The following is a 25,692-nucleotide window of genomic DNA, read 5'->3' on the forward strand; positions in this document are numbered from 1 at the left end:
TGCACATATCTGATATAAAGAAAGGGAAACAGATAATAAGGAACAAGTTAACAATTTTCACATGTTGGTGTAGGGTAGCTTTCTGACAGGATATATTCTGCAAGTTCTTATCACCCACATAAATATTTTTTTTAACAACAGTTTCATTTAAATTAGCCTATTACAGAAAAAATGGATTAGCTTATTTTGTCTTACAAAAAAGAAACTTAATTTTGTTACTGTACACTACCAAGGCTAAAGCAGGCGACCAAAGTGTTAATCCAAAGACTAAAGTAGGCGACCAAACTGTTAATCCAAAGACATAAGTAGGCAACCAAACTGTTAATCCAAAGACTAAAGTATGCTACCAAACTGTTAATCCAAAGACTAAAGTAGGCAACCAAACTGTTAATCCAAAGACTAAAGTAAGCTACCAAACTGCTAATCCCGAGTCTAAAGTAGACTACCTGACTGCTAATACCAAGTCTAAAGCAGTGTTCCCTCTAAGCTGCACGGTTGCGCTGCCGCGCAGTAGTTATGAGCTGCCGCGCAGTTATTTTGTAAAATAAATGTAACTTTCTATAAGATTTCTAGAACACCGCTCATACAAAATATACGTTGCACACTAGCTTTTCTTCCTTAGAGGGAACATTGGTCTAAAGTAGACTACCTGACTGTTAATCCCAAGTCTAAAGTAGACTACCTGACTGCTAATCCCAAGTCTAAAGTAGACTACCTGACACCTATTTGTAAGGTGGACCAGTAGACTGATGAAGGTAGGACTTAACATTAATTGGTACTGAGATCTGACTAGTAGTGTGAGCTACACACATCATCAACACTGAAAGGTAGGGTTTCACTGTAGTTAGATTTTCAACTAAGCAACACACAAAATTAAAACACAAATCAAATCTTTTTTTTTTAAATGAAGACTAAAATATGAGACTAGCAATAATTAAAAATGCATAATGTATCTCCTTGGTCAAACAGAAGCAGTAAGAAATGTGGCAGTCTGGAAGGCTAGGGTAGTATTAGTATAATCATGACCTACTGTTGTTGGTAATGTGGGAAAACAATGTGGTGTCTATGTGTAGTTTTAAACAGAGCTTCAGAATGGAAGGAGGGGGGGGGGGGGGGGGGGGGGGGGGGTTGATAGATCCTTAATAATTAAAGAGGGTGGGGGGTGGGGGCAAGTGCAATGTCAAAATAGGGGTGGGAAAATGTGTTAGAGATCCTTTAGAATGGTAGTGAGGGTAGGGGTGCTATGTGTAAAATGCGCTAATGGAAAACTGCACAACGGAAAACTTCGGTATTTGAAAATGCGCAAATACAAACTAATTATACTAATATACTTAAATTGTGTCATATTTCGTGGAAATAAGTTTTGTTATGTTACAATGTACATGTGGGTATTCTTTTCTAATGCCTATAAATGCTTGATTTAAGAAAACACAAATGCCCTTGCACAGCAGTTTTCCATTGCGCATCTCTCCGGTCACCAATAGAGAAACTTTTTTTTGTAGAAAACAGGATAAGACATGGCTTTAAACTACAATACATAGTGTTCAAGGGTTTATAACTCCTATGGGATTAGTGTCATGTTCTGGCTATAAAAATCTTGCCAATTCTTCAGACAGCTGAACATTGTTTCTCTAACTTGTATTGGCATTTACTTGGCAAAAAGCCTAGCTGAAGAAATTTCTCCTACATATTTTTAGTTTTAAATGCTAAGTCAAATGTAGCACTAAATTAAATAGTGTTTTTACTTTCAACTTAATGGGCACATAATGCATCATAATTTCAAACAATTCACAGCTGAATTAAATTCACAGATATATTGTTAATAAAATATAAAAAAATCTTGACACAGTGAGGCTATAGCCCTAGAATACATATCCCCTAGGGTGTGTCATTCCATTCAATACACTTATCTTTATACAAAATTTCCAAAAATATCAATCCCACTTTAAAACATGCAGCTGTTATGAATGAATTACAAAAAAAAAAAAACATTGAACAAAAATTTAAGAACACATTTGACTTGATTTACAGTGCAAGGCCCACCCACCCGCAACAGTTTAAAGTTAAAGGGGTGAAGTGTTACACAGGAGCATAAATAAAATGTGTACATTACTGTTCAATGAAATATGTACAAGATACACAGTACACCGAGTTGGTGTACAAACTTCAAGATGTATGTTGTAGAAATTGTCTCCACTTAGAAAAGTGTACTTTTAAAAAGTTGTCTCCCATTTCATAGAATTTGTAAAAATTATCTCCCCTCTCAAGTTATAATTTTTATTTTTTTTGTTCTCCCTTCCAGAGGTATTTTTTTTTAGAACTAGTCATTCCAGAGGTATGTAATTTACATGGTAAAAATGAAAAGACAAATCAATGAATAGTAAGCAAATATCACATAAGATCACAGTAGGTTAAACGTTCAACCACATAGCTGTATTTCAGTTCTTTGACACAAAAATGTTTCGATTACAAAAATTCTACAGACTTTCGCTTGGCTGTTCAAATACACACAGAAATAAAAATCCCACATTAAGAAAAAATCTGACATAATGTCACACAAATACGGCCCAAATAAAATTCTAATGTGTAAAGGTTAAAAAAAATATTCGATGCGCAAATCCTTATTTGGCTTAGGATAAAATAATTCACATATTGATCGCTTTAGGATGCAAAAACAGGGATGCAAGCTTTCAAACTTTGGTTAATTTATTAACCAAGTTCTACAGTGGAAAATAAATAAGACTTCCTTTTTTCCATTTATTCAAAACTTTGTACATCATGAATTAATTATAATTAACAGATTACATAACCAGCATAATCTTCACAAGAATGTGTCCTTTAATGATCAGATAAAGGAAATAAATTCTTTACAGGGCAAGCTACATGTCTCATTGTTTTACGATGAATATACATTTTCAGTTGATTGGTAGAAGGGTTTCAGGGATGACTTGGCTGTCAGCTCTCTAGAGCATCCAACACTTTCATGATTTGCTGTTTGATGACGCGGATGGCATCCGATGCTGTGGGAATGTAAAATCTGAGGACAAAAAAGATGAAATCATTCCTATTCTAAGCTTCAGTCTAAGGGCAATCTATCAATCTGATATAGACACATTATAGGTTTTTGAAACAAGAGTTTGTGATTTTGTTTTTTTATGTAGTCGTCTCTAGTCAAAACATTTAACCAAAATCTAACCCAAACCATCATCCTAGATACAAAAAGACATTAAAATATTTCATTATCATCTGATATAGACACATTATATTGGTTGTTGAAACAAATTAAGCAAGAGTTTGTGATTTTTTTTTATGTAGTCGTCACTAGACAAAACATTTAACCAAAATCTAACCCTAACCATCATCCTAGAAAGAAAAAAACATTAAAATATTTCATCATTGTTTTTTTTTTTTTTTATAAGTTTAAAACAAGATGTAGATCTTGATGTCTGAGAAAATTGATGGAAAAACAGAGGCATAGCGACCCTTCCCGGCGCCCAGGGACAAACTTTCAATTTGCACCCCCCCCCCCCCTCAAACTTTCGATTTGTTTTTCCAACCCATTTTGGCGCCCCCTAAGGTCGGCGCACGGGGACATGTGTGTGTCCCCCCCACCCCCCTCGCTACACCTCTGTGGAAACATCATAACTGGTAACAGTTCAGAGAAAAATATAAAATGAATAAATAACAGAACTAGAATTAAATCTGAGGAAATACCTCTCACAAACATACCGCATCCCTTCCTCCCAACGTTTTACCAAACACATCTGGCCCTCCTCTCTGACCTACAACTACCCCCTCCAACCAACTCACCTTTGAATATCAGACACATAAAAATTATCATCCTCATTTGTTCCGTACTTGAACGTTATGATCTCGGGCTGTTTCTTCTTAGAGGTAATTTTGATCACTGAGCCTAGGGGCCGGCGAGCCTGTATCAGGGCCATCCCTCTACGAGCTGCCACTTCCCGAAGGACATACAGGTGGCTGTATGTAACTAGCAAGTAGCTGAGGATGAGGTGATAAAAATTTATTAGAATAAGTAATCTGTTATTAAAACCTTTAACAAAATCCAGTGTTGAATGTAAACTAAAAGTCAAGTTCATTTTTTTAACTTGACGGTCTATGGGGCAAATGAAGTAGAGTTCACCTATTTCTGTGACTAGTCTGACCTTGGCATATGAAGAGATAGTGTGATCAGCACTATGCCCAGCCGCCTTTAATTTCCCTAACATGAGTTTGGTGGGATGGTAGACCGTCCCTGAGTCCACCCAACTCTGATGGGTGCCTAACTCATGTTAGGGAAAGTAAAGGCGGCTGGGCATAGTGCTGACCACACTATCTCTTCATATGCCAAGGTCACAGAAACTAATGAACTCTACTTGCCCTATAGACTGTCAGGTTTGAAAAGGGAACTTTACTTTACTTTAAGCAACCCATACCTGGGATAACCACGGCCATTGCTGCGGAATTCTGTACACTTGCATGAGTAGATAACATCACACTTCCGAATCCACGTCTCCAAACTGACCATCTCTTTTTCCTGCTCGTCTTCTTCTGATTCTCTGCCACTGCCTTCCTCGGCTGGCACCACAAGAAAGTTTTAAAATAAATTAATTTTTTTATTTATCAATCAATAAAAATTATAAACAAAGTAAAAACAAATATTGAAAAATGTAATTTTTTTAGTTAATTAATCAAATAGTGATTAAGGATATTTTCCTGTATGATTATTCTTCAAATATAACAGAAATAATGGTGCACATTTTAGATCTATCTGGTATGATACAAGAGTGTGTTTGACAACAACATTAAAAGAAAAAAAGTATCCAGGAAAAATAAATCTACAACATAATAAACCCATGGTGCAAAAGTATTTTTTATATTATTTCTATAGTCTTCAAATATGAAAGAAATAATTTTCCCATTCCTGATCTATTAAGGCAGGGGTCTCCAAACTTTTCAGTCCGAGGGCCGCATTAACTATCAAATTTCAGTTCGGGGGCCTGTTTCTTCCAGGCATGTCCTTGATTTTTCTGGGTAAAGTTTCTCAGCCATCACCAACAAACGTTTTTTCCTTGGACAAAAAGATCACCGCGGGCCGGATGAGGGGACATCGCGGGCCGCATTCGGCCCGCGGGCCGTAGTTTGGAGACCCCTGTATTAAGGTAAGACAAAGTTCAAGAAGGAAGTAAAAAGTAAACATACCTTCGTCTTCATCTCCAATGGTAAACACATTAGCCATGTTTCTGTACCTCTTGCCTGACCTCTCTGTACTGCTGACATGCCTGCAAGTACATAAGGGCGACTGTGAGGCTCAAATGTATCAGGGTTTAAACACAAAAAATAAAAAATTAAATAAATCAAAACAAGCAGAAAGTTCCAATAGTCTTAAAGTAAAGAATTAAATTACAAAAAATGTATAAAATTTACAATTAAGGTTTTTATGTTTTAAGCAAATTTTTAAAACAATTTAGTTTTTATAGCACAGAATTAACAGGAACAATGTGATAAACAAACGAGGTGATACTAATGGAAATAAGGATGTGTATTTTGAAATACAAATTGATGTATTTAAACATTTAAAAGTTTTGTAGTATCAATACACAATAGGAAAGTGTGGTGCTTTCTAATTTACAATAGGATGGATGCTAGAACAAAAAAAGTAGTTTTCAAAAGTAGTTGATGTGGGGCTTTAGAAACAATTGTGGAAAACAACATGAAACAAAAACAAATGAAAGAATTTAAGAAAACAAAACAAAAAAAATATCTAAATTAAATGTAACAAAATCAAATGAAAAGAACTATTTACTTCTCTCCCTGCCCATCATTTTTGATGTAGCTGGACAACTTTTCTTTCATCTCTGCTGACTTCGCCTTAACAGCACCAGATAACTTGCCCAGGAGATCTTTGGAAAACTGAAATCAATATGTCTTCATTTTACCATTTTGTAACTATTCATTAAATTTTTTTTTTAAATTTAAATACTTTTTTAATATAAACAAAAATTTATATTTTGACTCAATTCAGAATGAATCTAGTTCTCCAAATAGAAAAGACACATTAACATAACAATTTTTATACAATTGTTCTTACTAACAAAGCAGAAACAATCTTAGTTGATAGATACAATATTTAGTATATTTTATAGTATACAACAACTTTTAACTTATAATCTTTCATTAAAGTAACACAAAACTGTTATTTATGTATGCAAACATATCTGTAACTAAATAACTGTAATACGTAATACAAATCTATTTTACTAACAAGACAAAAAAAAAAGATTTATTGACTACTCTGATCATTGGCTTTGGGACAAACAGAATTCAGACAATTACTCCAAACCTATTGTCTACTGGAAGAGTATAGATATAAATAAATGTTAGAATAGTTCCTACTATACTAATCCAGATAATAGGAAAATTTAAAAAAGGCAGGTGCTCAGTTGTGTTTCAATATTTTATGAATACTAAATGTGTTCAATAAAAACATGGAATTGGATGGCTGAGCAGCAGAGTGCACAGCTGCTAACATGGAAGTCTCAAGTACAAATCCACAAACAGATTTTCTGGATTCAGGTCTAGAATCCACATTGCTCTGATGGGTACCTGATTTACTTTAAGTGACGTAAGGCATAGAACTGACCAAACTGTCCATCAGTTTTGGTCACAGGTACAGATGAGCTCAGTCCCATAAACATGGATCAGGTACCTACAGCAGAACTAGCCGAAACAATGACTTACATATTTCATAGGACTGTTCTCATCCTCATCTTTCTTCCTTGTGTGCACACCACTAGCACTGTTATTGGAAGCAGTGTCCCCACTATTATGGGAGACAACTTGGGAAAAATCTATGTCTCCATTCTGGGATGTGGCCCTCAGAATGTTGTGAATCGCTAGAAAAATAAAAATGTTAGGAGTTACATATTGATAAGCAATTTATTTAGTAAGGATATGCATATAGATATGAATATTTATAGAAAAAAATTATATCAAGTATAAACTCTGTATTAAGGAGATGTCAAATAACCCTTAAAAATCAGGTAAATTCAGGTTTTATAGGTGGAAATTATAAATTTTTAGATAATATCACAATGTTAATAAAAATCCGATGGAAAAAAAAAATAGAGCTTTGAACCAAGTGTTAAAGGAAATTTATTTGACATCAACAAAAAAAAAAGTTAATAAAATTACAGAGTAGCGTTTGGCATTCATTAATTGTAATGGAAATCCAATTTATAACTTGCATTATTATAGTTGTAACAGCACTTTTTAATGGCTGGGCAGTAATCCAGAAACATGCATACCTGGATAGCCGCCCTTGGCAATAGAAACATACTGCTTGCCCTTCTGTAGTATATTGGCCACAACCATATTGACATACTGATCCTCCTCTTCCCTTCCGCTGCCCATAAAACAAAGATGCTCACCTGAGGCTGCTGAACCTGAAATTTACAAAATAAAACAATTGGCTCAGGATGTTCAACTTAAAAAATGTGGAAAACTTTTTTGCATCAACTGCAAACATTTTTTTGTTGTAAACTAGGTTTTTATTTTTAGCATGTACAGCATTGCTGACAACATTATACTGTTGTCTTTTTTTTTTAATCTTCTTTTAACCATAATTTTTAGAGTTAGTAGAGCTCATTGATTTGAATATTTAGTATGAATAATGCAATACCTTCAACCTTAGAATTAAGAAAATGACTATAATTTGAGTTAGAAATGTTGATAGGATAAATGTTTAAGTATTGACCATAGTAATAACCAGCAATGGCATTGATGAGATGCCCCTAATCAGTATTGTTGACATAGATTGAAAAATCTTTTTTTTTGTAAATTTTGCCTTCATTGTGGTAGTAAAAATAATTTTCTTTAAAATTCTTAAAGTTGAAAAAAAAATTCACAAGAAGAAACATGTATCATAGTTACAAGATAAAGTTACAAGATATGAAGTTTCTTAAACTATTGTTAGAAAGATGATTAGCTGAGCACTCACCAGCAGCTAAAGCCTGAGCCTGTGCAGCAAACAAAGCCTGGACAGCCACATTAAACTCTTCTGGGTTCTGTAGCATCTAAACAACAAAAGCAATTGAATCGTTAGTTGCTGTTATTCTTAAAGAAATAAACAATGATAGCTTAGTTTACAGGCAGCACATATTAGCAGGAGTCGTGTGCTTGCAAAGTCACAAGTCTGGGGTTATGTAGAGGGCTTGAGTTCACCCAACTTTAATGAATACCTGACTTAAGTTGTTTACATAGATAACAACCAAATCTGTGTTGAAAAATGATACAACTCCACTCTACACATGGTTTAATTACAATGAGCATACAGGTTAAAGAGATGGAGTAAAAGCAAAAAAATTATGACAAAGATATCAACAGGAGAGCATTGATGCCCTTGTTCTTTATTTAATAAAATCTATTCTGTTTTAAGTTATATTTTTAAAAGGTTGTATTCAAAAAGAATAAAGTAATTTGGAAAGAAAAACATTTCACAGTTTACAGAATATGTGTCAATGCAAATATGAAAAAATTATACTGAGTATATTAAGAGTTATGAGGCCATATGTAACAGAAACATCAAAGTACTAGGTTTTCGTATAATTTGAAACCTGATAATTTTAGTTGAGACTTTTAAAAAAGGTATACAAATTGAAAGTAAAATGAATACATTTTTGTTTACAACTACATAACGTGTATAAATATGAATTTAAAATCAGATATGCACCAAGCTAGAATCCAGATGAAATGCTGTAGTTAAATGCTCTGTGTTGTACTGCTCTGCTGGTCTGCAGTCTACAACAAAATATCTCACAGAATCTTCCTGCAATTATAAAACATGGGTCATATGTCTTCATCTTTTAATAATATAACAACCATTAAAGTAAACAGTATAAAAGTATGTATCTGTGATTGTTAAACAACTATACAAGTGAATAATTTGCTTCTCAATATCTAAGTAATTACAATTTAAAATATATGTTTTAATATAAAAATCCTAAGCTTAAAACAATCGTTGATATCATTTAACTGCAGAGTGTTGAAACATATTGTATATGCTCTAGCTGCATGCCACAATCTTAAGCCAAAGAAAAATTACATGCACTATACCAGTAGGTTTTTTTGCCTATGTTTTTAGTAGTCTGTATAGTTGTTTGGGTTAGGTCCAGTGGCAAGAACATCATTTATTGTTAGTTAACAGGAGAGATTGTAATTTTAAGATTGGACAGATCTTGTTAAAACTGAATAGACCTACAGTGATAACACTGCTCTGGTTGGCTTGAAGAAGTTCTTCGCCAGATACAAGCAGGCATAAGGAGTCAATGAAGCTGTTGTTTTCTGCCTCCTTTTGAGCTACTATACTGTTGCCAAACATTGCCAGTTGGTAATCCTGAATAATAAAAAAAAAATCATTCTGACTAAAGCTGCTTAAAAACAAATATAATGATTATCACATTAAAATTTGAATATATATTTTTTTAAAATGCAAAGTACAGAACTGTTTATTTGGCACCTTTGTTTTATTCACACAAGTTACACTTTTTAAGGACATGGGCGGGTGTACTTTTCGTCATAAATCCACTAAATCATCGATTTCCCACTTTTACTTGATCTATACAGAATAACCATCGTTGAATCTAAAAATGACATTGTTATGACCCTAAAAACAGTATTTAATTATGAAATACCGGGTTCAATATAGTTTGTACAGGGTCTTTTGTTTAATTTTTTGGTAAAGATAGCAATTTTTCGACCTAAAAAAGTAATATTAGGCTTCGCGGAAACCTAATGTGTTTCATATCAATGGAAAGGCCGTGACCTCCTTTCTTTATTTGTTCTAAAATTAAATGACCAATCAAAATACCTATTTTTATGTGATTATTTTTCTACGTCATAAAGTTGTTTATTTTACTCAGTCGAGTTTTTCCGGTATGCAAATTTTTTACCTCAATTTTTTCATTGGCATACAACGGCGGAAGCTAGTTAGCGATTGGTCGTTTCGCTTCGGAAGTAAACATTCCCTTAGTTTCAGCGCGTTGCTAAGTTTGATCTAGTTTTGTTTCTCTAAGCTTCTGTGAAATACTTACATTATTTCAACATATAATTATTTCAATTAAATATACTATTAACAGTTTAGATTAGTAATCATGAGCAGTGAGACGATTTAATTTATTTCTCTTTCGATAATGGGTAGAACAAAACACTCACTAAAAATAGATACACACATCTAACTAATTTACTAAAGCTAGGGCACGTCCGAATGCAACTGATTGCAGCTACCTCTACTCCATCTAGCACTTTTCACACAAGCACTGGTGCAGATGTAATATGCACATTTACTAAAAAACTGCGGCAATGTAAGACACAGTTTTTACAGGCAGAAGAAAGCACTGTTACATCTAGTACTGGTAGTGCTAATTGTAAACCACAGCCATGCAGAATTATTGTCGACTGTGATTTGCTTCTTGATGTTATCAATACATTTCCTCGCACACTGTGATGTAGTGGCTACTATTGATGAAAAAAGTGTAAGGGGTTTGCTTCAAGCATGGTGTTGTAAAAAAAAACCGTAAACCGTAAGTATACAACTGCAAAAGAATCCAGAACAAGGCCTTTCACAATAAACAAAGACATCGTCTTATCATGATTGGCTTTAGACATGAGACCATGCAAAATATACTGCTGTTTCTGCGATAGCAGAATTCAATTTTGGGCTATGGCATTGCTGTCAAAAGAAGGAAACCATAGTCGAAGGACGCCAAAAAAGACGCCATGACAACAGCTTTAATACAGCTCTAGGTAAAACAAAGATCGCCAAAAAAAAAAGAAAACTAACAGCTGAACAAGCTCAGAAGGAATATATTCAGCAGCACCATACTTCAGGCTATAAATGTGGTCGATTTTAGTGACATACAGCGATAAATGTTCATTTTTTGCAACTTTTTGTTAGTTTTTTGCGTTTTTCTCAGTTTGATGTTTTTTTGTACAATTGTTGAAATAACTTTGTTAATAATTATCAGAACTGAACTAAATTTGCTCCAGTTACTCTTTATATATGTTCAAATAAAACTGATAGAACACTTTTGGAATTTTTGTAAAAAAAAAAATTTTGTTGTTGAAATAGTGAAAAAATTGGACGAAATAATGAAATTTTTACAGTGATGTTTGAAAAAAAAAAAGTAAAAAAAAACTATTTTCTTTTTTGAAAATGTAATCTATCAGAAGTCTTAAACACATGTGTCTGCAGACTATATTAAGTTTTCATGAAATTTGTAAAAACCATTTTTGAGTTATTTCCATTTAAAAATCGTCAATAAAATCCAATATGGCCACCGTCACCATGGCAACGGAAGATTTAAAAAATAAAAAAAAATATTTTTATGCTTAACTCTCTGAGTTATAACTATTAGCCAAGTATTACATCTTTAGACTCGGAAATAAGGAAGTTGGTACTCATCACCCGCCCATGCCCTTAAGTACATTAGTTGTGTCGTCGTCCCCCCCCCCCCCCCCAATTAATTAACAGGTAAAAACTAATTCTGTATTGAACAGCACTCACCCTCCTGTATGACTGGGGTGTTTTAGATTCATAATACTGTGCCAGTGAGCAGAAGTCTTCAATATCCTCAGGTTCCAGGGCTTGTGGGAAGGATGATATGAGATCTGACAATGTAAACAGGGAGCGTTACTGCCAGGAGTGTTATATTTTGGGATCTTGTAAACAATAGACACAAACACACCTATCAATATGAGAACTGTCAATGTAGAAAGGGAGTGTTATATTTTGGGATCTTGTAAACAATAGACACAAACACACCCATCAATATGAGATCTGTCAAAATAACTTGTTTTCCACATTATATATAATAAAAAAAATTTAACAAAATTTAAAACAGCTATTAAGAGATGTCATCATAGATTTTCCACAAGATAGAATATAAAAAAACATTTTAAACACCTCTTGTGAGTTGTGAACATCAAATTTGTATGAATGAGAAAATCTCAATAAACAGGATACACAATTTATCCAGAATTGCTGTGGTCTATTTAAAGAATGCAGGAGCATAAAAAATAGATGCCTTTTGTCTGAATCAATAGGGAAACTCATTCCTGCACTAGTCTTTGTATAGGCCATCACTATAGCCAAACATGTCTACAGGGTGACTGATATACATTATTGGCATATTACTATTATAAGCATCCCATCCACAACAGGCCTTTTCTTGCTTCTTATAGAAAATATCTGAAACTATCAGGCTCCTGTAGAATAATACAAGATATAATTTCCAAGACTCACCCATCAGTTCTTCTTTGCTGTGTTCTTTGTTGTCTAGAATGGATTCTCTGAAAATGGATATATTTAAGATGCTTTACATCAATATAATATCTAAACAACAGACAACTGAAGACACTAAAATGACAACACATAGCAATAACATACTGATAAATGACATACACGTAGCATAAAGGTAAAGACATACATGTAGCAATAACATACTGGTAAATGACATACATGTAGCAATAACCTACTGGTAAATGACATACATGTAGCAATAACATACTGATAAATGACATACATGTAGAAATAACATAAAGGTAAAGACATACATGTTTGCACTGCTCAAATGATTAACATGAGATATGGGTAGATGAAATGCAAACTACTGCAACAATAACACAGATGCTAATAAATTCAAATGATGATGATCAAACTGGATACAACAACATATGACATTAAAATAATGATTGCAAGCTTTCCTCACTTCAACAAAAAACCTCATGAGCTGGACCAAGAATGGGTCAGCATCCTGAGATATCGCATCCTACATTGCCAAGCAAACTGTGATATAACACAATTAATCACAACAACAACAAAAAAAAATAATGCAGGCTCCTAGTACTTATATACCATTGACTAAAATAACAAGTCTCAAGAACAAGACCAAGAATGGGTCAGCATGCTGAAATATCACGTCCCACACAGCTAGGCACACTTGTAGATAACACAACTGACCACCGTGACAAATGAAGTACTCACCTTCCATTGACTAAGATAACAAGCCCCATGAACAAGACCAAGAATGGGTCAGCATGCTGAAATATCACATCCCACATCGCTAGGCACACTTTTAGATGACAAACATGTCCAAACAAGCTGTTGAACTAAGAAGTTTAAATAGTTAGAACATTTACACTAAGAACTTACCACTGCATGATTAGAAAAAAAGAAATTCCTACAGGGCGGGGGATGTATTTGACAAGGTTGTAATTACTTCGGGGGGTATTGTTGGAGGGGTTGGGAAATGTCCCAGGTGTAATTGATAGGAGGGGGGGTAATGCCGTTACCCCTTTTTTGGACCTGATAGTCAATAGAGGTAGGTAGAGTACAGTTCATCTGTTTCTGTAACCATGGCATAAGAAGGGATACCATGGTCACACTTAAGTCCCAAATCTAAATAATTTCCCTGGTGTTAGTCAGGTACCATCACAGTTTATGGGTAGCAGTTGAGCACTCTACTGCCTGGCCTTGTTGCCTCACATCAACAGAATATTGTTTGAAAAAGCCGTCTTTTGAAGATGTGTCGGAGCAAAGCTATTCCTATATACTAGTTTAGGATTATTATTGCTTTTTGTTAAGACCTTATGTTAAAACCATGGAATTATTTTTTTTTTTTTTTGCATTCAACAAAACTTTACTTTTAGCGTTTATCCATTTAGTCTCACAATGTAAAAAGAGTCCAATTAGATTACCACCTTTAAAATAATCTTGCGTTAAAATATGTAGCTATTATCAATATTATCCTTACATTTCATTAATTAACTAACTTGTAACAGCCTACCCATGGCATGGAGTAAAGGTCAGGGGTCACCCTCTTGGTGTCCAGGTATGAGCACAACTCTGGGTCATGGTACTGCAGCAATAGACGAAACAAGTGGAACAGTTTCCCATCTTTCTTGCACCCACTGTACAAAACAGAAATTCAGAAAAATATTTCAATTACATTTTTAAAAAAACTTTTTGTCTGTGTAAGAATGATTTAAAATAATGTTAAAGAATAATATTGTAGAATTATAGTATCAGATGAGAAAAAGTAGCCTATAAGAAAGCTGGGCATAGGAAAAAGTCAGAAAAGCTTGATCTTTTTTATTCCATACTTGTGTCGTTAACAAATTAATTAAACAACAAATTAAGGTGTTGTGATGTAATACATTGCTAATCCTTACTTCAATCTGGAGTATACAAAAACATCGGAAGATAATAACTTTCAGCATGTAAACTTTTTGTTTTACCTTTTTTTTCTTAACTTTACACTACTCTATAGTTAAAAACCAGAGAAAGATCCTAAGATGATTTAACTGTAAAAAAATTTAAACTTAGATAGTGGTATCATGCTTATCAGAAATTCAATTTCCCATTGTAAAAAAAAAATATATATATACAGTATACCCAAGATAAAATATAGAAAAAACATAAAGAGGCAATTTACAAAAATCAATGAATACTTACTGTGGAATAAATTTATTCTGTATGGCGTAAAAACAGCTGTACATTTCTGAGGGGCTCATTTTAACAGCCAACAATATTTGCAACAAGTCCATCCAACCGTTGTCCTTGGAGTACTTGACCCCTCGTGATTTACAGTAGAAGGTGACAATGGTTTCCATGTCACTGACGATGGACACTTTATCTTCTTCATCATTGCCTAGGTTGTCTGTAACAAGACCATGAATAAATCTTTCTTAATATTTGTGATTTTCAGTTATAAGTTATTATAGAAATAATCTGGCTTTGACTATCTAAATCATACAACCCATCAAATGAATTCTTACCTACTAAATTCTTGCAGTCCTCCCTAATCTGGCTTTGACAATCTAAATCATACAACCCATCAAATGAATTCTTACCTACTAAATTCTTGCAGTCCTCCCTAATCTGGCTTTGACAGTCTAAATCATACAACCCATCAAATGAATTCTTACCTACTAAATTCTTGCAGTCCTCCCTAATCTGGCTTTGACAATCTAAATCATACAACCCATCAAATGAATTCTTACCTACTAAATTCTTGCAGTCCTCCCTAATCTGGCTTTGACAATCTAAATCATACAACCCATCAAATGAATTTTTACCTACTAAATTCTTGCAGTCCTCCCTAATCTGGCTTTGACAATCTAAATCATACAACCCTTCAAATGAATTTTTACCTACTAAATTCTTGCAGTCCTCCCTAATCTGGCTTTGACAATCTAAATCATAAAACCCATCAAATGAATTCTTACCTACTAAATTCTTGCAGTCCTCCCTAATCTGGCTTTGACAATCTAAATCATACAACCCATCAAATGAATTCTTACCTACTAAATTCTTGCAGTCCTCCCTAATCTGGCTTTGACAATCTAAATCATACAACCCATCAAATGAATTCTTACCTACTAAATTCTTGCAGTCCTCCCTAATCTGGCTTTGACAATCTAAATCATACAACCCATCAAATGAATTCTTACCTACTAAATTCTTGCAGTCCTCCCTAATCTGGCTTTGACAATCTAAATCATACAACCCATCAAATGAATTCTTACCTACTAAATTCTTGCAGTCCTCCCTAATCTGGCTTTGACAATCTAAATCATACAACCCATCAAATGAATTCTTACCTACTAAATTCTTGCAGTCCTCCCTAATCTGGCTTTGACAATCTAAATCATACAACCCATCAAATGAACTCTTACCTACTAAATTCTTGCAGTCCTCACTAATCTGGCTTTGACAATCTAAATCATACAACCCATCAAATGAATTCTTACCTACTAAATTCTTGCAGTCCTCCCTAATCTGGCTTTGACAATCTAAATCATACAACCCATCAAATGAATTCTTACCTACTAAATTCTTGCAGTCCTCCCTAATCTGGCTTTGACAATCTAAATCATACAACCCATCAAATGAATTTTTACCTACTAAATTCTTGCAGTCCTCCCTAATCTGGCTTTGACAATCTAAATCATACAACCCATCAAATGAATTCTTACCTACTAAATTCTTGCAGTCCTCCCTAATCTGGCTTTGACAATCTAAATCATACAATCCATCAAATGAATTCAGAGCATCTTTACCAGCTGTGCCCAAGCATATCTATTTTTATAATTGAAAAATAAAATACTTTGTGATAAAAACAGCAAAACAAAAAATGTGTAAATGTAAAGCAAAGGATTTTTTTTCTTTAACAAAAATAAGAATTTAAAAAATGCATTTATTACATTATTTACACCACCCCATCACATATAGACCTACTGAAATGATAAACCACCGTTAGTGTTAGCCCTCATTGTGTTATATATTAATGAGTGCCTAGGTAAAGATAAGTAGCCTATGTAATAACTACCAATTTATTCAAGTTGGTTGATAAATTACTTATTACATACTTGCCAAACTTCAGCTCTCAAATGTTCTGGAACAGGTCTGCCCTTGCATATATTACGTAAAGAGCCAAAGTCACACTCTTCAACTAAGGCAGTTTCTAGCTCAGACAACCTACACATTAAAAAATGAACAGAGATAATTAAGGGGGCACACCACCGTACATACAAAAATTCACAAAAAATTTTTTTTTAAGAAGACAAACATATGTATTGCAGATATAAAGATATTTTATATTCTTTTAGACCAATGTGAATGTGTCATCAGCGTTAGCCGATAAAAAAATACAGAAATAAATGATTTAGACATATCATACTTCAATCTATAAAACTCAATAACCATTTAATGTATTGACTTTTAACTTCTAATTTAAATAAAGGAGAGGATTCCTAACAGGATAATAGATAGACTTTTTGAATATATGACAAAATGTTGAAGTTACAATTTTTTTGTTTTTAGATTAAAATATTAACCATGAAATCAACTTTGAAATTCTCTAAAAACAAAACTACTCAAGATAACCTAAAAAATTCTATATTACTCTAACTGTAATTATGTTGTGTTTCTACTGTACAAATTTCATTTAAATCCAATAGATAGTATTTGAGATTCATACTTTTGAAGTTTTAAAACTGGTAAAAAAACAAGATTGTGAGAAAAAGGGGAAAACGTGTTTGAAAATGAAAAAAAACTGTTAAACACTCTTTATATCTTATCAAAAGCTTATCATATAGTTTAAGCAATGTATACAAGATACTTTAATCAAAGTTTCAATCAAATCAAGCAATAATTAGTCTTGGTAATTAGGTTTAATGAGGTGCACCCCCTAAAAATAAATTGTAAATAAGAGTTATCAAAAATATTTTTAAAATTAATAAAAGCTTTTAAAACAAATAATATCCTAGTAAAAGCTTATTAAATAGTTTTAGTATGTACAGAAGTTACTATTATCATTTGGTTTCTGAAATTAAGGAGTAATTATTCTTCTAAATCAGGTTTTATAAATGCACCCCTGAACAAAAAACTTCAAAACAGGTCAAGTAAAATTTACAAAAAAATTAAATTAGCTTACAAAAAAGCTACATAGAGGTACAGTATACAACTCTGAAAACATTTGCATAGTTACAGTAGGCCTAATCATTCTCTATTTAGAAAGCCGAAGAAAAATATGATGATCTGCCTTCAGCCTGAACTAGTTTCTGTTGGGCTATGGGTGAAATAACAGCCATCTTTCAGCATTACTAACTGTCATGTAATCCCATGATTGGGGCCATATGCCTAGATGCATGCAGAAAGACTTTCATTTGGGTTGAATCTATCATGCAACTGCTCAATATGGCATTTGTCGTCAGTTGCTAATAAACATTTTGGACAGCTTTGGCAACATGTTCTAAGATGAATGATGAACCTTTGTGAGATAGCGGTGTTGAATTATGTACCATGACACATTTGCCAGAAGCACCAGGAGGTTTTCCCTGTCTGGCAATCCTGGTGTGTGTCCTTTCATCTGTCAAAGGGACATGATTAGAAGGAGCTCCAACTTTCCACCTCAGTTCCCTGTACTGCCAGTCTTACTTGAAACTGCCTTCTTGAAGTAGGTCTGGAGATTTTTTTTCAGCTGCTGAAATGAGATTGAGACAATATACTGATCTATACATTCTAGCTATCAGAGTGATTTCAAGAATTCAAACAAGTTTGACAAATCCTAATACCTGCGTAAGACTTCCAATCTATCCACTCAGTGCATTACAGCGATTAGACTGCAGAAGCACTAAATTTTCTTTGCGATGGTTGGTGGAAGTAGTGTAGCTGCAACCGATGCATGTGCACTGAGATGCAGGTACTGTAGGTGCATCTAGTGCATCTGTGCAGTCCCAAGTGATGTGCATCAACCCTAGCAAGCTTGGCAGCACTAGCTTTGAGACTTCAGGCATTGACTGTAAAAATATTTAAAAATAATAAGGCATAGGACTTATTGTTATTTCTAGATCTATCTATTATTCTATTATAAACTATTGTTTGTATTTATAGACTCATATTTACCTATTTAGATCTGGACTAGAATCTAAATTCTACTTCTAGATCTTGATCTAGGTTTTAGATTTAGAATCTCCAATCTAGATCTAGTTCTAGATCTAGAATAGATCTAGAATCTAGATCTAGATCTAGATTCGAGATCTAGATCTAGAACGACTCATTATCGATAAGGAATAATAGTCCAAGTTTATATTGATGAAAATACAATTAATAACTATATTTTAGAAAATAATTTCAGTAAAATAGTAATTAAATCAAATCTTACCGTAAAAAGAAGCCAACAAACAAAAAATATGCACTTATTTGATAAAAAAGAAGCACACAGGTTCGCAGATGTCGAGTAAAGGAAGTCATGCGCTGAGCAAAATAATAGCCCGTATCTCGGCAACGGGTAACATTTCGGTCATATGTCGCCTTGACATGAGCTAATTTTAGTAACTTACAACATGGCTTCGCCTGGTAACCAATGGGAATACAGCTTTTCTTATTTCCATCATGCATTCACCTCGCGATTTCTATTTTAGTATTTAAAACTAGGTCAATGTATTTAGGTTATTTAAATGAGCAATTGCAAGCCGGTCATTCTGATATACGGCTTGCTATGCTAGGTCGCTTAGTTAAGAATCTACAGGCATGTTTATGGAGGCCATTTTTCCGTAAATTTATATTTTTCCAGGCACACACACCTTCTTCAAATGCACAAATATGTATGAAAATGTCAATTTACAGTTAAAACGATAACGGCATTAGGTAAATAAGATGTTAATGTATAGAAATAAAAAATAAAAAAAAATCGAAAAAAAAATAAAAATAAAATAAAAAATCAAGCTGAGTACGGTGTTGTAGCCCCTTAAATCTATTATCATGGATATGGATTGTTAATTGAAAATGAAATTTGATAGTACAAAAAAGATCTCTAGGTCCTATATAGACTTTTTTGGTGTACACTGTTATAGTATATGATTCCGGAATAATAACCTACACTAAACTTAATTGTTATTAATTAAACTAAGGTTTTACCCTACTTTCTAGTATTCTAGGACTTAACCGTCCTTAACATTAATTAACTTAACGTCACTTATGAGACTACTAGATTAGTCGATCTCCTTACCAAAACCGGAAGTCAGAACCTGACCCTGAAACGTCATGCTCTTTTAGTTTTCGCATTTTAAGTGTTTTTGGGGGGTCCTATATACAAAAAATGAAAAAACTGCTAATCTAGCAATATCTCATCACTATTTTAATGCGAAATGCTAAGGAAATGGATACTAAGGCTTAAATGCCAGAAACATTTGCGAGATATGTAGTAATAATTAATACAAGCATTTCTTATGGAGCACTCTCATTAGGAACTGAACTGCAACGAAAAACGACCGACCACCGGGCATCAGCGCTCGACAGCTCCTAGAGAAATATATATTTGAGATATTTACCATGATTAATTACATTGATGATGGTTCCCCTTTCCAAAATCCAATTCACCATAGAAATACCATGCCTCTGCTATTTTTAGTAACGTTACGTCATTGTTACGCTAGTTGTCAGATAGAAACAACTAATTTTTGTTTTTTGCGGAATGCACTGTTAAGTCTAGTATTTTAATTATAATTCAGTTGTAGCGTGTGTAGAAATTGTGGACATTATTATTGTATTAAAGTATTAGTAATTTTATAAGTATATTGATTTTTTTTCTTCACTGCAAGCCAAGTAGGCCGACTGTACTGTTAGTTTTATTGAACATAATTCATGACCGGTTGTTAACCTTGTAAATACTACATCTAAATACTTCGTGGCCTACCCGACTGCATAATTTATATGAAATTATATGTAGTTTTTAATTAGGCCTTAGTATTGTATTTTAAACAATGCTCATTCCGAGCCTTTTTTGTGCTAAATCTAATTAGGCCTACTGGCAATTTTTTTTTATTTTTAGACTTGGTCAACCTCGTTAATGCTGTTGTGTTAGTTAAACATATAGGAATTGTGTGTAAAATTTACGCAGTTACTCAGTTACTAGATCTACTTAGTACGATATCAATAAATAAAGTAGTATTTATTTCCTTTTAGCAATCTATTGATACAAAATGTCTAATATTTTATTTTCCAATACATCGTGGTGTGTGGCAGAGTAAACAGAACGGTGCGGTAGGTGACCTAGAATCTCCGAGTTCGAATCCGAAGTAAATCAGTTGTGCTTTATTTTATTGTTTCACATTGGAAATGCCACGAGCGGCTTTATTTTCTTTCTTTTTTAAAAATATTTTTTTGATCGAAATAATATTTTATAAAATAATTATTCAAGATTTTCCAAACATCGTCGCTCGCATCGCTCGCGAGATCGACTGCTTACATTTTCTTGTCTGCGGGAGAAAAATGTTGACACGGTCGAGGGTTCACCGTGAGTTCAGCAGGCCTACCATACATACGTCACAGCATTAACGATTGCTGTTAGAGATCGTCGGTGGGCAAACCCACCCCTCCCCTCATAAACCAAGCAAATTGTAAAACAACTTAGGGTCATTTTAAGTTCATGCAAACTTACAGGACTATAGATTTACTACGCATAGCTGGTAAAAAAAAAAAAAAAAAACTTCGCCTAACCTAATGCTACTACAGAAGAGAAAAATAATTATAGAGTATTTATTTTAAAGTTTAAAAAAAAGTTGATTTATCATCTTACCTAATACTGTATTGTCTTTACAGTTAGAATGCCTAGATCTAGATTTCTGTCAGATCTATTTTTAGTTTTGGATATTAATTTTATTATCATCTTCATGGGTATTGATTGTTCAATTCATCATGGAAGGCCTAATGTTTTAAATTGTACATTATACATAGAATTTAAAATAAATATGTCTGATATTTCTTTAATAAACATAATGAATATAAAGTTTTATTTCCAACAAAATGTTTTGGTTTTTTTTGGTAACTAAAATACCCAATGTTGTCGTAATTGCTATGACATCATGCTACGAATGGAAAACACAAACCAACGTAACTTTTTGAGCTTTTTTGATGGCGAAAAAGAGTTTCGCATTTTAAGAAGTTAATTGGTCATTTTGTTTTTGGTTGTTTTCTTGGCCCCTAATTAAGCTAGACCATTAAATTTGGTCTCAAATTAACCAGTAAGTGATATAGTTGGTAAAACTCCATTTCAGCGTATTTTATTCTCCGCTTCTCGGCTACCTCCAGATGAGCGTATTTTATTATAATAACCGAAACACACCAAAACATTAGGAAAACACGATTTATTTATTTGTATTGTATTTTTGTTTTAACAAATTATTAAAAATGAATATTTAAAAAAACACGATTTATTTATTGTATTGTATTTTTGTTTTAACAAATTATTAAAAATGAATATTTAAAAAACACGACTTATTTATTTGTATTGTATTTTTTGTTTTAATAAATGAATAAAAATGAATGTAAACCACAAAGAGACTGACTGAAATGCTTTGTTTGTTGGTTACAAATAATAAAAAAGGTAGTCACACAAATTCAATTCAATGCAAAAAGTAATAGTAATAATATTCTTTTAACAAAAAATAAATAAATATAAAATGATGATTTTAATTTCAAATTGTTATATATCTGCATCTTCGCCATGTAGAATCCAGTTACGTCAAACCCCAAATGGGTTGGCAAAATATATTTTTCCATGCTCCCGATCTCCCGGTAACTTCCGGTTAATTTTTGTTTAGTGTTCCAATCTTATTCAAAAATCCAAAAAGTGCTGTATTTAAAAATATATATATATTAACATTTGTGGTTGATTTTCGTATCAGTTCTGTTTATAATTTATTTAATTGTTATAAACTATGCAACATGGCAGGTAGACCAAAAGTAGAACGTACTTCCATTGTAGATCCTGCCGAAATTTTAGATGCCGCATTCGTTGAACATGAAATCTGGTGCATCGCATCACTGGCACTAATCCTAAATGAGACAGAGTCTGCCTTGATATGGCTAGCCAAGCGTAGGTTGCTTCGCAATACTATGATTTGTGATAGCTGCAAAGAACTATGCAAACTAATGACATATCGCCAAGGAATAGATGAGAAGAGGTGGGCGTGTCAACCATGCGGATTTAGGAAAAGTGTCCGTGAAGGTTCATTCTTCACAAAAAGCCACTTGACCTTGAAACAGATAATAATGTTGATTTACTGCTTTGCGCAGGATATGCCCCAAAGTCTTAGCAGACATGAGGCGCAAATTGAGAATGAAAAAACTGTGATTGATTGGTTTAACTTTTGCCGGGAAGATTCGGCGAGATTTTTGGAACGGCGGCGAACTGAGATTGGAGGCATGGACGAGCATGGAAATCCAATAATTGTGGAGATAGACGAGTCAAAATATTTTCATAGAAAATATCATCGCGGTGCATGGCATGAGGGCCATTGGGTTTTTGGAGGGGTAGAAAGAGGATCGGGCAAGTGTTTTTTGATAGAGGTTCCAGACCGGACAGCTGCCACTCTGGAGCCAATCATATTAGACCATATTCTGCCTGGAAGTCATATCATATCTGATGGTTGGGCCTCATACAATAACATTGGCAATTTGGGGAACGGTATATATACGCATTCAGTGGTGGTCCATGAGCGCCATTTTGTGGACCCTGACGATGCCGACATCCACACGCAGAATATAGAAAATCTGTGGATGAGGGCCAAAAGGAAGCTAAAACGACAATTCGGAACCAGCCGAATTCTGTTTCCATCGTACTTAAAAGAATTTGAATTTCGGTGTTCTGTTGTAGGGGGGAATGTTTTCAGCTCATTCCTTTTGGTGCTGGCTGAATTGTATCCAGTCTAACTCTACTATCATCCACTATTCTTCAATACTACTTTCTAAAACCTAATAAAAAATCTATCGGTTTTAAACTTCAACTGCTATCTAAGTGTTCTACTTTCTCTTTGGTTGGGCTATACATCTTTCTGCTGATTTCTACCTAGTGACCAATGGCTTCCTACTTGAATTGCTGAACTATTTCTGTTGCATAAACGTGTGTCGTCACGCTTTGTAACCTGTCACAAGTTATTTTGTGTAGGCCTACTTTTTAAAAAAAGGCATTTGTCTCCTGGTGAAACTGATACACTGTTAATTATTCTTTATTATAGTTTTGTATTGTATTTATGCTATATCTTACTATGTTATTTAAATTCATAGAACTATCATTTCCAATATCTTGATATAATTATCAAGTATGTTTCTGTATGAGTACATTTTTCATGATTTTTGTATTTCATCTAAATGTACAAACTTTGTGTTTTTTTTTATTTGACAGTTTTACAAAAAAACTGAAAAATATTTATACTGTATAGTTTATGTTATTTACATTCATAGAACCATCCTTCCCAATATTTTGGTTTAATTATCATGTATGTTTTTTTTTTGTATAGTATGAGTAAATTTCTGACTTAAAAAAAAAATCATTAAAATGTAAATAAAAAATTGTGCTTTTTTACTTTCTCGTATATACGAAGTATAGAGAAAGTATTGTAATCGTGCACAAAAATCATTTGAAATTTTAACAATTTTCACCGTTTTACACCTCAGTCCTTCATCACATCCGAAGTATAGAGGACTTATTTTAATCGGGCAAAAATTATCAATCCAGATTTATCAAAATTAAGAGGTTTTATGCGTAATCCAGTCTGAAAAACTGGACTTTGCAATTCTGTCCGTATGTCTGTGTGTGTGTCTGTGTGTGTGTCTGTCCGTGTGTAAACACGATAACTTGAGTACCGTTACAGCTAGGTTGATGAAATTTCATATATAAGTATTTTATCAAAATCGTAGATCCGTATCAACTTTTGAGCGATTTCCGATAACCGGAAGTGGTACTTTTCCTACTTTGAATTTTTTAAAAGCCTATAACTTGAGTACTATTTCAGATAGATAAATGAAATTTCACATGTAAGTAAAAGATCTAATTCTCTACCTTCTGTTAAATTTTGAGTAATTTCCGTTGACTGGAAGTAGTAATTTACGCTACTTCCGATTTCTCAAAAAACTAATGTAAATTTTTAAAGTACTAATAATATTGCGCACTATTATACGCGTTTTTATTCGGCGTTTGCTTGGTGCGCAATGTTTTTTTTATGAGATTATATTCTATTTTTAAAAGTTTAAGTATTTAAAATGATTAAAAATCATAACTATATCCCCAGTTACCATCCCCTGTTGTTTTATATAAGAATATTCGAGAAAGTTTAGGGGAGATCACTACCGGTTTATTACTTGTCAGTTTAGTCAAAACTTTAAGAAATGTCATAATTTGATATAATAAATTTGTAAATTTGTATTGTGGGGTCATCCATAAATGACGTCACGCTTTTTTGGACGATTTTACCCCCCCCCCCCCCCCCCTTCCCCCATTCCGGCAGCATTATTAATTATTATTATGCCTTTCATTCAGTTTGTTTAGTTGAAATTGAACACTTATTTGTACAAATTGTGCATTTCTATTTTTTGTAACCAACAAACAAAGCATTTCAGTCAGTCTCTTTGTTGTTTTTATTCATTTGTTAAAACAAAATAAAAATAAATAAATCGTGTAGCATTTCAGTCAGCCTGATTGTTGTTTTCATTAATTTTTATTCATTTGCTAAAACAAAAATACAATACAAAAAATAAATCGTGTTTTCCTAATGTTTTGGTGTGTTTCGGTTGTTATAATAAAATACGCTCAACTGGAGGTAAACAAGCAACGGAGAATAAAATACGCTGAAATGGAGTTTTACCGATATAGTTTGTAATGATATTATATCATAAGTGACAGACAATTTTAATTTAAAAATTTAATAAGAAAACCTATACTAGATCTAGATTTAGCATTCTAGCTAGAAGACTGACTAGACAGACACTAGAATCTAGATCCTAGATCTGACTTGAGTCTAGAGATTTACTAAATCCTAGGCTAGGAAATCTGAAATCATTATCTGTCTGTAGCTGGTAGCTAGACTAGATCTAGGACTAGATCTAGATCTAGATCTCGATTAGTAGCTCGCAGCTCAGCTAGAGTAATCTAAATTACTACTAAATTCTAGACATACTGCGTAATAATTGTACATGAAACAACATAATTTAGATCTAGATCTAGATAATAAAAACGAAAGTACCAGCTCGTATCATCTTCCAAGCCTCCCCCAAGACTACCATCCGCCATTTTGGACCATTGACGTGTTTATCAAAAGGTGAGCAAAATATAAACATGCGATAAAACA

At 33.4% G+C, this 25,692-nt stretch overlaps 1 protein-coding gene across 1 annotated transcript; it reads right to left on the bottom strand.

Annotated features, from left to right (window-relative positions):
- Nucleotides 1-2,073: 2,073 nt before the first annotated feature.
- LOC131958599 (TBC1 domain family member 23) lies at nt 2,074-25,643 on the bottom strand. Its single transcript, XM_059323714.1, has 18 exons — nt 25,588-25,643; nt 16,432-16,540; nt 16,039-16,141; nt 14,516-14,720; nt 13,848-13,971; nt 13,046-13,170; nt 12,305-12,351; nt 11,567-11,670; nt 9,263-9,397; nt 8,735-8,830; nt 8,003-8,078; nt 7,311-7,448; nt 6,745-6,899; nt 5,810-5,916; nt 5,206-5,285; nt 4,440-4,581; nt 3,811-4,005; nt 2,074-3,037 (listed from the first exon to the last, which is right to left on the bottom strand). The coding sequence occupies exons 1-18, from the start codon at nt 25,632-25,634 to the stop codon at nt 2,956-2,958; spliced, it is 2,070 nt and encodes a 689-aa protein (XP_059179697.1). The 5' UTR covers nt 25,635-25,643; the 3' UTR covers nt 2,074-2,955.
- Nucleotides 25,644-25,692: the final 49 nt, after the last annotated feature.

This window comes from Physella acuta, unplaced genomic scaffold (assembly GCF_028476545.2).
Source record: "Physella acuta isolate Inbredline_101_S28 unplaced genomic scaffold, ASM2847654v3 ptg001341l, whole genome shotgun sequence".
Taxonomy (NCBI): Eukaryota; Metazoa; Mollusca; class Gastropoda; family Physidae; genus Physella; species Physella acuta.